This window comes from Simochromis diagramma, unplaced genomic scaffold (genome assembly GCF_900408965.1).
Source record: "Simochromis diagramma unplaced genomic scaffold, fSimDia1.1 OVJJ01000816.1, whole genome shotgun sequence".
Lineage (NCBI taxonomy): Eukaryota > Metazoa > Chordata > Actinopteri > Cichliformes > Cichlidae > Simochromis > Simochromis diagramma.
The window spans coordinates 4,651,792-4,668,972 of NW_024386908.1; the positions used below are offsets into that span (position 1 = coordinate 4,651,792).

General features: G+C 39.5%; 1 protein-coding gene across 1 annotated transcript; it reads right to left on the bottom strand.

The window, feature by feature from the left end:
• Positions 1-3,765: 3,765 nt before the first annotated feature.
• Positions 3,766-16,429, bottom strand: il17rel (interleukin 17 receptor E-like). The gene is made up of 18 exons (XM_040036075.1): positions 15,826-16,429; positions 14,482-14,509; positions 12,766-12,915; positions 10,908-11,014; positions 10,027-10,141; positions 9,656-9,700; positions 9,102-9,241; positions 8,633-8,704; positions 8,484-8,538; positions 8,205-8,368; positions 7,496-7,540; positions 6,368-6,425; positions 6,038-6,183; positions 5,411-5,470; positions 5,264-5,321; positions 4,698-4,805; positions 4,254-4,310; positions 3,766-4,157 (listed from the first exon to the last, which is right to left on the bottom strand). The coding sequence occupies exons 1-18, from the start codon at positions 15,925-15,927 to the stop codon at positions 4,036-4,038; spliced, it is 1,632 nt and encodes a 543-aa protein (XP_039892009.1). The 5' UTR covers positions 15,928-16,429; the 3' UTR covers positions 3,766-4,035.
• Positions 16,430-17,181: the final 752 nt, after the last annotated feature.

The window sequence follows — 17,181 nt, forward strand, 5'->3', positions numbered from 1 at the left end:
TAACAGCTTCAATAATATTTATCACAATTGCTGACATGAGCAATGTGTCTGTGTCATCCTACAAGTGAATACCATCCTAATTCATTTCATGTTACTTTCATTTCAATTTTATTTTGATACCACCAAATCACAACCGCAACAGTTGCCTTTAGGCGCTTTATACTGCAAGGTGAAGACCCTGCAGTATTAGATGGAAAATCCCAACTATCGGATCATCCCCTATGAGCAAGCACTAGGCAATAGTGGGAAGGAAAAACTCCCTTTTGACAGGAATAAGGCTGCAACAGAGCCAGGCTGAGGCAGCTGGGAAAGTCTTAACTAGCTGAATGAGCACATTCCTTATACTTTTTCTTCCGTCTGCCTTCTAACTCTTACCACACTATTTGAGTCAGATATGCGTAGCTCGCACCACTGGGAGAGATCAGGAGTGCTGATGAATCGCCGTGTGAGTTTACGTCACTGTCAGATAACATTACAGATGTGTTCTGGGTTACTGTCCAGCTGAAAAACTAAGGAAGATCCCACTAACACAAATCTGAACGGATGATGTGTCACCACCTAAACTTGTGGTTGCTTCGCATGTGAAATAAATCAGCAGTGAAGTTTACCCACACTACGGCACCTCCGCCAGGTTTCACTTCAGTAATCACACAAGACGAATTTGTTCACTTTTTCTCAGACATTAGCAGGGAGACAGGAAATTTCCAAGATTTAGACAAACAGGTAATGCTGACCTACGTCTTCTACTTAAAATCTAAGAAGCCTTATACAGGCTGAATGAGAGCTAATGTTAATGTTCTTTATTAATGCTTTATTAATGCTTGTTGCCATTCGTATATACACACCATTAATACTATAGAAGCCTGTACTATGAACAACTATAGCAGTCAAGTTTGGGTGTTTTCTGACAAAAACAAGCCACGGCCTCAGACTTGTTAAGTAAACAAAACATTCAGTTGGCTAACTTTTACCAAGGCTCACATGTTAACAGAAGCACATTCTGGTCCTTGTGACACAAGAATGCGAGGCTGTGGCTAAAAGGACTATCATATCGTTTATACTGATTCCAGTATAAATTAAAAGTGTAGTATGACAATAACATTGCTAGGAAATCCAGGCATATCTGAGAGAAAGAGCTACATAGTGGTTAGCACTGGCCAATGCAGTTAACGGAGTTAGGTTAATGAATGGTTCTAAATTGCCCGTGAGCGTGAATGGTTGTCTGTCCAGGGTGTATCCTGCCTTTCACCCTTTGACAGCTGGGATAGGCTCCAGCCTCCCCTGCCCCCATGACCCTGATAAGGAGACAAGTTTTATGTTAACCAGACTCTAGACTATGTTGAACACTATAGAGAATAACTCTATTGAACTTAAAATAATCATGGACAGGATTTCCACCTTGATAAATTACTTTCTGTTAGCATTAAGTATTTTTGCAGAGAGGACACCTACTCTGTATCTGTGTAAGTATAAGAGCCCTTTGTTTAGGTGGACCGGACTCCTCGTACCAGCAGGTCACAGTTCTCGTGCACGAGATCAAACAAAGAGCTCTGCTTGGTGTCCAATGCTTTGTGCCGTTGTAGTAGAATTGTCTCGTTCCAGCGGTGGGTCTGTGCCAGACAGACCCAACAGAAAGAAACTTGAAAAATGATATTGAGCAATGGTTTTCTGAAGGTCTTGCAACTTTTTTTTCTTGTTACATTGACTGCTTGTCACTTCCTTGTATCTTCCTTTTCAATGGAATGTGTTTTTTGTTTTTTTAAGCCACTTAACTGGATGACTGGAGGAATGACTGGAGGAAAAAAACAGCATCTAACTCGATCAATGTTGCGCCTACGCATGAACAACAACAAAGGACTAATTTTAAATTGGATCCTTTGAGTATTTTGTTACTAGCATCCTGTTACAAAACCATATCACCTGTTTCCATTCACTTAGTTGAATCTTCAATGGAAAAAAGCCAACCATAACAGGTTTGACAGGTTAAAATAAATTTTTTCCAAACAGCGATTTTCCTATTAGTTGAAAACTTGGCATATCTCAGCATTATTTGTCCTTAAAAATGGTGAGGAAAATGGACAGAAGAAAGTAATGTCCTTAAGAACATAATAGTATCATTAAGCTCATGCTCTCAAACTGTTTGCAGCCATCATTTACAATAATGCCATCTGGTCACCGCAGTTATCTCTAGAACCCGAATTAACTCCTAATGACTCCAGTTTCACTTAAATATATACAAGGCCAGTGTTTTGGGTGTATGAGAGGCCATTAGCATTTTCTGGCTGTTCTTCAACAGGAATCTGATGGGAGACGAACATGCCAGACAAGCTGACACTGGCTCTGATTTCTGCGCTGAGAGTGAAAGCGTATGGAAACAAAGTTAGCATTAGCCGGTAAAAAAGCCTTGGCATTATTTTAGGGTATTTACTAGCCAATTTTGTTGCAATTTAGTGTCATAAATAAAATTGAATTGAACTGATTATTATATAACCGATATGTTTCCTTTTGCTTATCTTAGCCAATATATATAATGTGGAAGAGTTAGGGCGCAGTGTGAAAACATTTCCTCTTCTTTAGCACATTATCAAATAAAGCCCTAGAGAGGAAGCATTAGCTCCTATAATTTCCAGTTTAGCAAAACAGGCAGGTTGAACAGGTGAAAAAGTTGCGGCACTCACCAGACAACCACAATACAAACATATGACTTTATATAATGTGATCGATTACCGGAGATTAAATAAACAACGGTAACAGTAACATTGACCCATATACACTGATGAGGAACATTTATCTATAGAATAAGTTCTGTTACCTTTGATACTTTATGTTCAGGCTGCCATAGCATGTAAAAGAATAAAAGTGCAGAGTCACAGTGGTATTTTTTAATCTATTTGGTTGGGAGTGAGAGGATGTCTATACTTGCCTTTCTGCAACATGCTATCTAGATATTAAAAATAATGAGCACATGTCGTTAAAATGTCAGAAACAGTGCTTTTCCATTACCATGCAGAAACATCACTCGGCCTTTTTGTTTATTTGTGTTTTTAACCACAGCCAAGATTCATTGATGTGGAAATATTAATTACCTTACTTACAATTCAAGATGACATGGTGCAACAGCCTGCATGTTTTGACAGACTGAAAAAGTACCTGGAGCTAAAAACGTAATTGATGAACCAGTTTTTGGCTGTAGAGCAACAAAATGTGGGCTGCCATAAAAAGTGATGCATTTCAAAAGTTGCATTGGTGTTTTATCTATGGTTTTTATATACATGGCAATTATAGTACATCTAATAAGAAAGTAATTGACATGCTCATCATCAGGTAATGTGTTGATGATTTGTTTTTTTACTCCAAGTGAATCAAAATATATTTTCTAGGTGAATGGAAATTTTCCTCGCTGAAGGAAGTTGGATTAAAGTTAAAAGGAAACACAGCTATCAGCAGCTCTGGCTCATGTGAGCAGGTGCACAAGCAGTGACATGGAAACTTTCACTGAAAACTGGGAAACAAGCTACTGAACATAAAGAGCAAAGTGTTTATAAAACTGTAAGGACATAAATAGATATGGAGCAGCAAAATAAAGTATAAGGCTTGTAAGCTTTTGGTGTTGAGGTGAAGTCGGTGTTAATGACTGCAAGTGTTTTAATGCAAATGTATTGCGATTATATTAGATTTGACTTTGTAAAAGCGAAAACAATGTTGTGGAAAAAATAGGGTTAAATGATATAATAATGGTGCATTTAAACAATAATTAAAACAGCATTTTGTATTTTGCCTTTTTTATTGAAAATATACATTTTGAAACAAAAACCTTTGTAGCTGCAAGATTAAATGAAATTTTACCTTTAAAACAACTTTCTCCCAAACAAACACAACCACACAAAATACATTAGCCAGTAACTAGAACAAGCATACAAACCAGCACCTCTGCAGAAAGCTACATACCGTTTGAAATGTCAGTGCCTACAATATATACTGAATTCAACAGAGAACTTAGTTGCTTTTGTAACATCTTTATGCCTCACACTTTGGTCATTCAGAGAGTAAGTTGGCCTTCTCGTTGTTTCCGCACTGCGGTGAATCAGGTATGAAGACCCCACCGTGGACAACCGGCTGAGTTTGTAACACAGACACCAGACAGGTGGGAGGGGGATCTGCAACAAAACAGGAAATATGATAAGATATGCGCACGGGTAAAAGAAAAAAAAATCTGTATGGTATGGGTTAAGCAAATGAAGCCATAATCGTACCTATTTGCTTTTCACCGTTACGGACTCCGGTTATTTTCTGCTTCCTTCTCCGATGCACTAAAATAGAAGACGGGGGAAATGTGATGAGGAAGCAAATCAATAAAATGACAAACTCCGTGGCTGCTTTTCATTCAAATGTCGTCCGATTGCAATTGGATGCTACTGTCTATCCATCCATAAAGAGAGGAAGGCAAATTTGAATAATCAAACATCTAAGATGGAAAGGAAAAGCTAGAAATGAGTGTTAACATTAGGACATTATTAACCAGCCTAGTTTACTGAGGCAAACTCAGCATTTACTCCCTTGCAAAGAGTCAAACACGAAGCCAGCATATACCAGAGCACGCTGCAAAATCTTTGAGTTTGATGGGCAGGCACTGGAAAAGGGCCCCAAATAAAATAAAATGGTAGCCTGACACCTAGCCAAATAACTTTTCAACCTACCTGTTAATAGGGCATGAAGCACCAGAGTGACACATATTACTCCAAAGAGGCAAACACCAGTCAGCACAAATACCCAGGTCAAGTCTGAACGAAGAGGTGATGAGTCACCTGCAATGAAAATTTACAGTTTGTTAGATTATCCATCCGGTTTGCATCTTGCTCTCTGCACTTTCTCAAATGACTGAATCCCCAATTATATGTAAAGGAAAAACTGGTACTTCTTATTTTCCACAGAACCTTTCATCTTGAACATAATAGTATCATTAAGCATTGCACGCACAACAAAGCATCCTTTTATTTTTCAAAATGATGCCAAGACACCAAACTTCAGATGCACATGCATTTGCAATTACCCCACTTCAGAATTCCCATGGCAATGAACGCAAGCTGTGTTACTGTACTGGAAACCATTTACATTTCAAAACTGGTGCATCGCCTAAGGTTTACAAAATTTTATGAGAAAAAATAGTAAAGGAAAAGTTTGGTTAGACTACACAGGACTGAAGCAGAAATGAAGAGCAGAACGTATTTTAATGGGAAGCAGCTCTAGCAGAAATCATACTTACTGCACAGCTTCAGACAGTGGATGACTGTGGCAGCATACTCCACATCAAGCCTTTTTACCTGTGCAAATAAAAAGGATATATTAAAGCAACAGTCTTTTTTTAAATAGGAAGTGCAAAGAAGTCAAAGGATCTACAACACAAACATACCTGAAGACATGAGTTGCAGGACGCCCCTTTCAGGTTTAAATCAACAGCTTTTTGTTTCTCCTGAGAAAAAAGACAAAAGATATGAAATTTTTCCTGCAGGTGATATGGAAGTTGTCATGGTTTCTGTTTTTTCCTGTTTCTTTGATGTGATAATAATCATGATGCGTTCAGGAGAAAGATGTCTTGTTGCACACTAGGTCTTGCTAATCTGTTGACAGATTCCTTTTGATTGCTAGAAAGCGTATTGTAAAAGATGTAATTACTACCTTTTTTGTTCTGTTGATAGCAAATAACTTTTAAAAGTCACGACACCTTCGAGAAAATGTGAAGTTTCCTAGCAACGAAAAAGGCAACATGCAATAAACAGGGATCATGTACGACAAAAAGTTGGAACACAATCTGTGTAAGCGTGCTGTGGCAGGCTGCTTCAAAAAAAAACGCACACATAGGACGTTTTAGGGCAAAAGTTTATTGCATGCAGGGAGCGAACAGACATTTGTTCTGCCACTCTTACTTAGACTCATCAGATCTAATGATGAGCTAGAACTCTGTCGAAGGAATCTGCAACAAGATATGTTTCTATTTTTTTAAAAAGTGCCGTCTGCGCTGGGAATGTGTTGCACCTACCACCTGCACGTTGTGTGTTTCAATGGTCTGACACTCAGGGGATCCCTCGGACTTCACGCACAACTCCACAGAAAAGTTTGCAGAGATCTGTGACAGCATCTTCACTCCTTCACGCCCCTCTGTTCTTGTTGTAACCAACTCCCATGCTGAATTTTTAAAGATATCATCATACAGCCCCACCATGCATAAAGATTATTATCATCATTACAGACATCCATTATAGAACATGTGAACACAGTAGGGTCAATACATTGCCACAGACCATCAGAGCATCGCAAAAAATACTCATGATGTAATTAGCAAAAATTTGAAGAAAATAATAAGTCACACCTTGGAGTCTCCCATCAGCAAAGGGGCACCTGGTCCAGGACTGAGAGCCTGCAGTAAACTGATGAAGACAGAATAACATTTTTGAGCGTTCTTCATCGAGCTGTTGTATCAAACACATTACTCTTAGTTTTAAGAGAGCTTACTAAAATCATTGTTGCACACCCATAGAAAATAGTTTAACAGTCTAATAATGATACTTCTGCTTTGCGTTTAGGACTCAACTCTCACTTCTGAAATGCAGATTTGATCACAACTTCCTGTTATTGGCTCAATAACAGGAAGCTGATATAATAATAACAAGAACTCTAGTATTAAATAAATACATGTTGTTTATTACTGAGTTAGTGCAAATGCAAAAACTTGCATGTGTAAGAATTGCAACCCAGCAGCATTGCTTCTTGTAGGCAGTTTCCTGCTTTTGTAATGAAGGGTATGGATAATTAGGGCCTCCTTGTCTGAGTGTTTGTGACCTGGATTGTCGTTAGCTTTCTGAGCCGGAGAATGTCAGTGGGCATATTGGTTTTGTTTTTTAAAAATGATAGCAAAAATGACAAACTCATGGCATCAGAAGAGTAAACGATGATATCATGGTATCATTATCCAGCTTTTTAAGCCTATTTGGTTGTTAATTCTATACGTGCAGTCATTAAGTACCAGGGACCATCAGAATATACGTTAGTTTAGGTAATGGCTCAAAATAACTACGGATTTCGAAATGACTTCCAAGTGACAAGAAAGAACTTGATAAAATCCTGATAAAATTAAAACATAACATGGCACATGGCACTATTAGGATAGCCATAGAGTTTTTCCATAATGAGTCAGCTAGCTTAATAAGCCAACTTACAGCAGTAATGTCACACACTGACCAAGAAATTAAATATATCTTCTCAATCTTAGCATTTTTAAAGATGTCACACTATACCAAGATGATCTCAGTCATCTGAACTGTCAGGTCAGTTCTGATATTTGAGTTGCATTATGCTAACGTTGTGCAAAGGTCATTTTGTAATCAAATACAGAAAGCAAAGAAAAAACGGTTTTGTTTGTTTCACTGTTGCTAGCGTATCACGTTGACATGCCCTAGTGAAATTTGTGGAATGAAAAGAGCGAAAGAAAGATTGTTACCTTGACGCACAGTCGATCATGGGGATCCACCTTAGAGAATGCTATCTGAAAAAGCATTAAAGAAGTATTTGTGAATGAATCACAAGTTCTTATAAATAAAGAATTGCAGTTACACAAGTGATGACCTAAATCATTAGCCTGGGTGACTCATATTGTGTTTAGATTCAAAGAGCTATATTTGTCTTTCAAGTGAAGCATCTGCCTAAGTCTTCCCAAGTATCCCTTCAGCCTAAATGTCTTGTGTCAAAATAAGGACTCCTTTAGGGTTTCCCTTCATTCTCCCGATATACTTTATATGTAGGTCTGGCTTGACTTATATAAACAAGAAACACAGCTCAACATTTATGTTGTACTTTTATGTACTTTTATGTGATCGTTTGAGGCTTCCACCTTTTAAAGAGGTTACAACTGCAACTACAAGCTACATCTGAAATCAGATCAGTCATGATTTTCCACTTCAAGCTGACGTGTCCGCATTTTTTCTGCATTTTCTGTGACTCATCTCTCGGATGCAACCAGGCACCTGACTTTCAGGTTGTTCAAACCTCTGTCAAGCCTCTCCGTAAACTGAGTGAGAGTTCTGGCTTGTATGTGTGTGCTCATGTGCAATGTTGCCTAACAAGGGCATCGGCTTAATTACACTTAAGCGATTTGTAAGGATAACCAAGCTTAAGAAAGCTCCCTTTATAAATATCCGAAAGGTGTGTACCTTTTCTCTGGTAACATTCTGGGAGGAGTGTGGCAAATCCACACAGATGCCATCATCTCTCATCTGACACAATGCAGCCGTAGCTGTAATTGGGCAAGCAGGCTCCCATAACAGAGTCTCCTCCAGTGGATCAAAGGTGATTCCAAACCACAGTTCCTCAACACCTGCAGGCGAATGAAGTCATAGGATTTTGGATGGTTATGATACACTGTCAGCTTTCAAATGCTACAGCACACACTGGCAATTTTCTCATCTGTTTGAATGAACAATGGGACTCACGGTCTTTGAACGGGCAGACCTGGACTCTTGGGGCGTCCATCACCGCTGACCAGCCCTGTGATGAATTTATCAGTGATTATTGAAGGTCTTTTGTGGAATTTATGGCAGAAACTCAAACCGTGATTAAAGACCGGGAGTCATAGCATTACCTCAATGCAGAGGCAGGGCAAAGGTCGAGTGTATGGGAAGGTGGCACTCTTTATGGGTTGCTCCTTCTTTATCTAGAAAATGAGAACAGCTTTTGATTATTTGTGAAATGACTGTCTGGGTGGCAGTTAATGATGGTTCTTGTGTTCACTGTGCACATTTTGACTTTTGATCCTTACTGTTTCAGTTGTCCCTTTGTTCAGGGAATACTGCGCTGTCCTGATTGTCATTTATATGATCGTTAAGCAGTTTATTGAGTGAGTACATTTAAATTTAGAATCACACAGGGAATAACCCAATGACTCACTTGAGGAGGAAAGTCCACAAGTGCGGCTTAGACCTGTTACGCTTTTCTTGAACTGTCACATAATGGAACATTACCCCATCTCTCACTTTATATATATTCATATTATTGAAGAACACAAATAATTGCACTGATTCCATTCATATTTATTCCAATAAGAGTCTCACCAGCATATAAGCCCCTGTGCCAGAGCAGATGAAATCCTTTCGGCAGAGTCGGAGGTGATAGTTGTGATCGTTGAGCATGTCTGAAACATTTACGCTCAGCTCCTTCTTGTCTGGGTTTACTTTGTACGACAGTCTGCCAGCTGAAAGAGACGTGAAACAGTCCGACAATTAAAACAAAAAATTAAAAGGTCCAGTTGAATAATTCAGTTACATTTTATTTATATAGATATTACATATATATTTATATACATATCACAACAGCATTCACCTCAAAATGCTTTGTAATGTAAGGTAAAGACTCTACAATAACACAGAGAAAACCCCAACAATCAAACAACCCTCTATGAGGCAACAGCAGGAAGGAAAATCTCCCTTTTAACAGGAAGAAATCTCCAGAAGAACTAGGCTCAGAGAAGGGCAACCGGTTTGGGGTGAGGAGAAGAGGACAAGCCCTAAAAATGCATATATACTGCATATTTGATATTTTATTTCACTCCACTGCATTAACTAAAACATGTAAGGAGAAAGCAGATCCTGAGCATATTTACACTTACTGATGCACTCCGGAACATGTCTTCTAAAATCTTCATGACTGCATCCTGTTGAGAAAAGTGAAGCACTTAAAAAGAAACAACTCATGCGTAAATAAATTCCCGTCATTCACGTGTCATCACGCATGTGGGAGTAGTTTTTACACAGTACTCACTTAAGATGTTTACACTCTTTGAATCACTGACATTCTTCATTGCAGCGCAGTGGAACACACTACGAGGTTTCCTGTTTTTTTCTACCAGTTACAAGGAAATACTTGGCAGGGCTGGTTGTGTAACACTGTTTATTAGTTACCCATGGTTACAGTCATATGCCCTTGAGTCTGTGTTTGCATAATTATGCAAACACATGGACAAAGTGCATGTAATCCTACCTGGAGTATGATAGGTGCTGGTCCAGGTCATTCCACAGTAACTTGGGACTGTTGTCACTGTTACTTGCACTTGTTGGTTTGGAGAAACTTCAGTGCAGTTGTTCTCAATTTCAACCTGCAGGAAAGAGGCAGGTAAAAGCATACAAGCTGTCACATGTCTGTTAAACACTGCGCCGTATAGAAATATGCTTAAATGACCACATCCATTTCAGAAGCAGTTGGAAAGCCAGTTAGCCTGGCCGGACCACTGTTCTGTCTTCCTGAGAGACCTGAAGACGCCAGCTAGACTATGGAAATATTCATAGGCACGGTGATGCTAACCACATTGAACTGTTTATTTCCTCTGTCACTGTTTTCATTTTACAAAATCATCTACAAAGTGGGGTGTGGCTCTAAACGCGAAAAGAGGACACGCCACAAACCCGGCAGCAATCAAAATTTTGGTATGTCGCAAAACATTATCATGCTTGATGATCTTTCTGTTTACAGTTTATGTGACACACCGATTCCACCATCGTGGGCATCAGCTGGGGAAGGCTTTTAAGCTCCGTAACCTTTGTGAAGGTTACGATGGCATATGAGTCAGTTTTCCAGTGACCTTTAAGAGCAAATGGGATCTTCCAGATGTGTGGAAAAAGGTCATGTATTTTTCCTGACCGCAAGACGAGAGGAACCCGAAGGACATCGAGAGTTGCCTCATCAGCAAACTCCCCGATTTGCGGGACGGGAAAGACAAAAGAGGGCAGGAAGGCACTACTGGGTTGGCAACATTTGAGTGCTACACACAGCAAATTTAACAGAAAAGCTACTCTAGCATAACACTCTGGATTAATTAATGTCCCACAAACACCCAGCGATGCCAGTTGTGCTAGGGATTTTACCTGCAGTCCAGACATCCTTTCTCTTGATGCCCTTGTGAAGCTAAAGGTTCTGCACCCCGTCATCCTCCCTGCGGTTGTGATACAAAAGGTCACGCCGTGGATGGAGTCTGTGGAAACATAAACCAGAATATGTTTTGAAGTTGCTGTAGCAGTAACCAGCACCAGCCAGTTAGCCATTCAAAAGATTTTTAAATGGTTGATTTTGGTGCAGGTTGGCACTGTTTTAGGTGCCATACAGGAAGAAGTTATTTAGGTACTTTTTTTTTTCTGAGCAAAGGGTTTCCTCAATTCCAAGACGGATAGTCTGGAAATCTACCAGGTTTACTGTATTACACTGTGCACACGGATGGACGTGTCTGACAATGTGTCTTCCTGTGTAAACCTTATCAGACTGTATGGGTTGTCAGCATTATCAGGAACATGAAGTGTCAATTGGCATGTTTACCACGCAAAAGCAGAAGTTTTTTCATGGAAGCTCGTAGCATTTTATAAAATGTGACTTCCTTCAGCAAATGCCTTTAAGGTGTGTCATCTGTGATTATCATCTCTAACATCATTAGTTTTCAGGTTGAGTTGACTACACCCTAAGAGTTCCATTTGGTGCTTCCTTGTTAAGAACGTTTTGAATAAGGAGAAAAGAAAACAACTGAATAATGACCTTGGTCAGATGGAGGAAATTAAACAATATCACGTGCCATGTATCTGTTGGCATGAGTGTGTTAGGACAGAGGCATGGGCTCTGTTTAGTTAATGATTGTCCTCCAAAAACAATTAAAAAATCCTTCTATGTATAACTTAATTAATTACATGCGATAACTTCAGTCACTCAGCACCTCTTTGTCAAAGTTTCCCTTAAGCTATACTGATTCACCACGCCTATGTCTTCTGTGAAAACAGAAAGAAGATTTTGTGGTTTAACAAACAGTTTGGCTTTATTCTGAAAGCATTAATTAACAATTCTGAAGCCTCCCAATTACTTCCAAGTATCAAAAGAAATTCCGGTGTAGTGTTTTAACAGCAGTCACATCTGAAATGCACAGCCCATACCAGGAAGTAGGTTGCTTTAAGTGAAGAAGACAAAGACACCACACTGAACATGTAGAGATTAGTGTGACATCGGCCGTCCACTGACTCCTCGCAAGACATCAAACAAGCAGGTACGCTAAAAGCATCAAAGCGGTACTGGGATTAGAGTAATGTGATTTCTGGGCATGTTTACATGTGAACTTAGATAAATCACTTTGGAAACCCACTTAAGCTGACTGCCTCTGGCGCCAAAGCATCATGCTCCAGTGCAGAAAAAGACCACACACAGTGTGCACACACAGGGTGATACACTGAGACAATGAAATGGTATAGTTGAAATGCCAGCATTAGTCACTTTGATTGAAAGTGAGATTATCTTTTGAAAGTAAGAGATCCAGAAAACTGTCTAAAAATAGTACAATAGCATAAGTGGATAACAGGGGCTTTGGGAGGTGGGACATAAAGGAAGAAAAAGTGGGAAAAGCAACCTGGATGGTAAACTGTACATGGAAAATGATTTGGTGCCAAACTAAACACTGCAACATGGAGCTCAAGTGTAAGTGGATTTTAATACTATAATAGCTGCTTTTGATAAGCGGCCAAACTAAATAATCCAATAGGGTGACACACTGAGACAGTGGTTCAGTAATTTCGCATTGCTATAAGACTGAGAGAAGTCAAAGACTAGACCCTGTGCCAAAGCAAACCTCTGTTCACCCAAACAGATTTTCATTCATTGCTTGCCCTGTAAAAACTGTTGCCATTTTTGAGCACATGCATTTCATACAAACAAATATGGGACCATCTATTTTAAGCCATCACACTTACGCACCAGCGATTTGCACCACTGCTTTGATTCCGAGCCACAGCGAGCACTTCTGCATCCTCTCACACTTCATGACCGTGGAAAGGCTGACGTTGTGGAACACGGTGGAGGTGTTGAGACTCTCGGCGGGGTTCTCGCATGGACGTGGAAGTGAATCTGCACAGCAACGGGGACAGAGAAATATTTTTTAAAAAACGAAAAAGTTACACTGTGGGATTTGTGAGGAAAATGAAGGTGTGGATTTTGTGTACCAAATGTGGGTAAAAGGATCTTTGAAGTATGCTGTTACTTACTTATAGAGAGCCAGTGTTGGGGAGTAACGGGATACATGTACTGGCGTTACGTATTTAAGATACAAAATATGAGTAACTGTATTCCGTTACAGTTACCGTTTAAAAGGTGGTATTCAGTACAGTTACTTTTTGAAATAAATGGATTACATGGCGGTCTTTTCCTGTTTCATATGTCAGACTGCCCCCTCTCTATTTTTGGTAATTCCACGCAGGCGGAAACCCAAACAAAACACGCATTAAGACGCTCTACTGCCTGTGTCTCAATCTCGCGGCCCGTGACACCCCTACTTGCGGCCCGCATAATGACGTGAAGAAAAAAAATTTTTTTAAATGTTATTCAAAAAGTTATGTAATATGAAAGCAATAGGCAGAGTGTTACAGACATAACCCTAAAGAATGTAGGCTCATGGGCAGGGTAGTCCAGTTGTAAGTAAATAATTAAGACTCGACTGAACACTGTGTTCGTGTTTTCCTCCGTTGGAGCAGCCTTTCAACGCCTCTCTCTGTCTCTCGCAAAGTTGACCCAGACAACAAAGTAAAGATAGTTTTCGGCTACGAGCCCGACATGAACCTGATGTATTAGCCAGAGGTCCCTTTACTACGGTTCAGAGCCGCGGACCTGTTTTATATACACACGGAATAGTTTACTATACGAGATCGCTGCAGCCTGACCTAATGTCCACCCTACTCTTACTCATTTTATATCAAGATTTAAAAATCTGGTCGGTATTGGTATGGCGAGTAACCTTCAGTAATAGTAATAAATCACATTCATGTAGTTGTAAAAAGCTTGTTAATATATTAAATAATCCAAAGTATTCAGAATACGTTACTGTCATTGAGTATTGTAACGGAATACATTACAAAATACATTTTGGGGCATGTATTCTGTAATCTGTAGTGGAATACATTTAAACGTAACCTTCCCAACACTGTAGAGAACAAACCACAGCAGCGTTCCCACCTTTGCCGTCTGCTATACAAAGCATCTGAATTTCTCTTTAGCATTTTACACTTACACTCAGTATTTTGTGCAGAGATTACAGATAGCAGCAGTGCACTGCTTCTCAAGCTTATCGTGATTTTATCAGGTCTTATTTAGCATGTGAGGGAGGAAAAAATTGTTTTAATGCTATGGGTGGGGTTCATTTAAAGATCTTTGAATGTGGTTACTGTTTCTCACTTAACTTCAGAGGCACGTAATGGTCTTTGTGTTGTTTCACAGACCTTTTGAACCCAGCCTTGAATTCTATGTTAAATGCTGAATGCAGTTGCTTTGGCAACATTGCAGTAAAATATAAAGGCAACAAATGCAGGCATTATCAGTTTTTCCTGTTCGTCGGCTAATATTAGCTGAGTTATTGTGCAAGTAAACACCCAATGGGGATGCATGACTGCTGGTGTAAAGTGGCAACAAGTCTATACTCACAGCCTCCTTTGGTCTTGCAGTGAAGTCCCTGCAAAAAGAAAGAAAAGGAGAAAACACAGAGTGATTCATGACAGGCTCTTTTCTGTGAATTCTGTGTAGGAGTTTCATCAATAAAGTTACTCTTAGCAGAACAAAGGTAGCAGCTCTGCAGGACAGGGGATTCCCAGACAACAATGAGTTTTTACATCCTCATTGCTCCTTTCAGGTAAGACTCTGCCTGTGTGTGTGTGTGTGTGTGTGTGTGTGTGTGTGTGTGTGTGCGAGCGTGCGTGCGTGTGTGTGTGTGTGTGTTTAACCCCACAGCTGGAGCACTGTAACACAGTTGTCTTTGGTTAATAATAATAATAATAATAATAATAATAATAATAATAATAATAATAATGAAGGAATGTGATTCACTGTGGTCTTTAAGGAATGCATCCTCGTTTATTCACCAGTCAAGTATATGAAACATATTTCATAAATCCTTGTGTCAGAATAAACAATGCCTTCATTTTTATGTTGTGGGGAATGTGATTTGTAACCAACAATAGTTCCAAGAATTTTTTGTTGGATTGTTTTTTTAAGAAATGAAATCTTTTAATTCCATTGATCCACCCGTGAGGTACCTCACAGAACCTGATGATGTTTTGACTGTAAACACATCTCGAGTTCATCTTTCAGAATTTTAACCGACTGTCACCGACTGTTTTCTTGCTACAGCGAGGTGCTGAGTTACACTATTAAGCGCTTACACATGTAGAAACCTGCAAATGATAAAGAGCTTTATCTTAACTGTACGCATGCAAGACAAGGGAGGAGAAAGAAGGAAAATGAAGCTTGTAAAGTTCAGGTCACTGAAAAAGAGTAAACATGTTGTGTTGACTATTCACCCTCCACCCAGATACATTTGCAGTTGTTTCCTCCTTGGGCTCCAGTAAATGATTAGATATATTTACCAAAGCGTGTATCACTACCTCCTTTAACAAAAGCTCAGCAGAAGAGGCTTTGCAGGATGTAGCTTTGTAAAACTGTCTCCCAGTAGGTGAATCAGAGTGTCATTAACTGGCTGTCGTGTGTTTTCATTCTATGTGAACTGAAGAGCCTTTGAGATTAGAATTGGATCATCACAAATCAGATTTAAGTTTGATCACAGCCCCAGTAATGACCACAGCTGTAAGAGTACAGAACTCATTATAAACATCTGTATATTTCTGTTATTTTCACTCACTAAAAACAGCCAAATTGGCATATTAAGAAGTATTATTACACAAGTTCATCAGCAGCAGTGACTAATATCAGAAGTTAATACAGAACACATAATATAAGCTGATAATGTGATTTTATCCTTGTTGATTCTTTTACCTGAGAGCACCTCATACATGTCTCCAGTCCTGGGCTTTCTCCTCCAGCTCCAGTCAGACACAAGCAGCAGTGGACCAGGAGCAAGCCAACCCACAGGATCATTTTACTGGCCAGGTGTGGACACTTTCTTCTTTCTGCTGTCCCTGTAATCTGTGCCTCTTCTTGTACTCTCTAATCTTTTCCCTTTTTTTTTTCTTTTCCAGGTGGGGCTAAGTGATAAACTCAGATGTGGGCTTGATGTAGTTGAATGTTGAGGTTCTCTGGTTTGATGTGTCCTGGATGTGATGATATCCAACATGCAGCGCGAACTAAAGGGCTCCAGCTGTTTTGTGTGGGAGGCGGGGCTCTCTGAATGAGAGCCAGTAGCCAGCAGCACTTTCCAAGATGTGATTTTTTTGAAACAGTCCATGTCCTCAGTCCATGTCCTCAGTCCATGTCCTCACTGTACAAAACTTCTTTGGGACCTTTCTACTTACCTGTCACACTATAGTGAGCTGGAATTATGTGGAAATGGTACTGAAACCCAGTCACCAATCCTCTCACCCACACGCCAAAGTCCACATGCTGTGACAGGATTTACTGGAAAGGTGCAAAATTTCACATCCCTTTTTTTTTTTTGCATAATTTCTTCAATTCCTATTGTGTATTTCTGAAAAAAGAAGTTTCTAGAGGAAACCCCTTTACTGTGGTTGCAGCAGTCCCCTTTTACTGACTGGGTATTAATATTAGAAAAGGTAAAGCAGTTTGAGGACTATGGGAAGAGCTTGTTCTTAACATCTGACTGACCTCTTAAATGCTTTCACTATATTAATGTTTTGTAATAATAACTCCTCATATTTCACTCCTGGGTGCGTGAAATAGGCTTCCTCTTGGGTCAGCGTTGCTTTCCCTTATTTGGGCACAGTTCTCAGAATAAAAATGAACTTGGAAGCTCCACTCACGTACACTGCCATTTTTATCTTAGTCATTTATTTATCTTCCAGTTGTCTGAAAGGATGTGCTGGCATATTAAATCATTTACACATTGCACATTATTCTAGTCCTGTGACAAATGGATGTCTGCTTATCTGCTATTGAGTCCTCAAATTAGCTGAATTTCTGTATTGCTAAGGGCAACTACTATGTTGTTGTCACTACACGCCTTACCTCAATCACTGTCTTTACATTTTAATTATGATCATCTGTTAAATTTTATTTATTTATTTTAAGTTTCAAAGTATGGATTACACATGTTTTTGCATAGAATCTATTACACCTACACACTTTTCAGGCCTCAAAACTCCTATAATGCTCTAACTCGGTGCAGCGAATCAAAAGTGACATGATAGCTTTTTCCCCTGAGGATGTACTCACCTT

Excerpts from the sequence above, each read along its gene's own strand:
- il17rel (XM_040036075.1), bottom strand. The coding sequence starts at position 15,927 with ATGATCCTGTGGGTTGGCTTGCTCCTGGTCCACTGCTGCTTGTGTCTG. Across the intron at positions 11,015-12,765 it reads AGCAGTGGTGCAAATCGCTG|ACTCCATCCACGGCGTGACC; the intron begins GTGCGTAAGTGT and ends ATGTTTCCACAG. Across the intron at positions 7,541-8,204 it reads AGAATGTTACCAGAGAAAAG|ATAGCATTCTCTAAGGTGGA; the intron begins GTACACACCTTT and ends ATGCTTTTTCAG.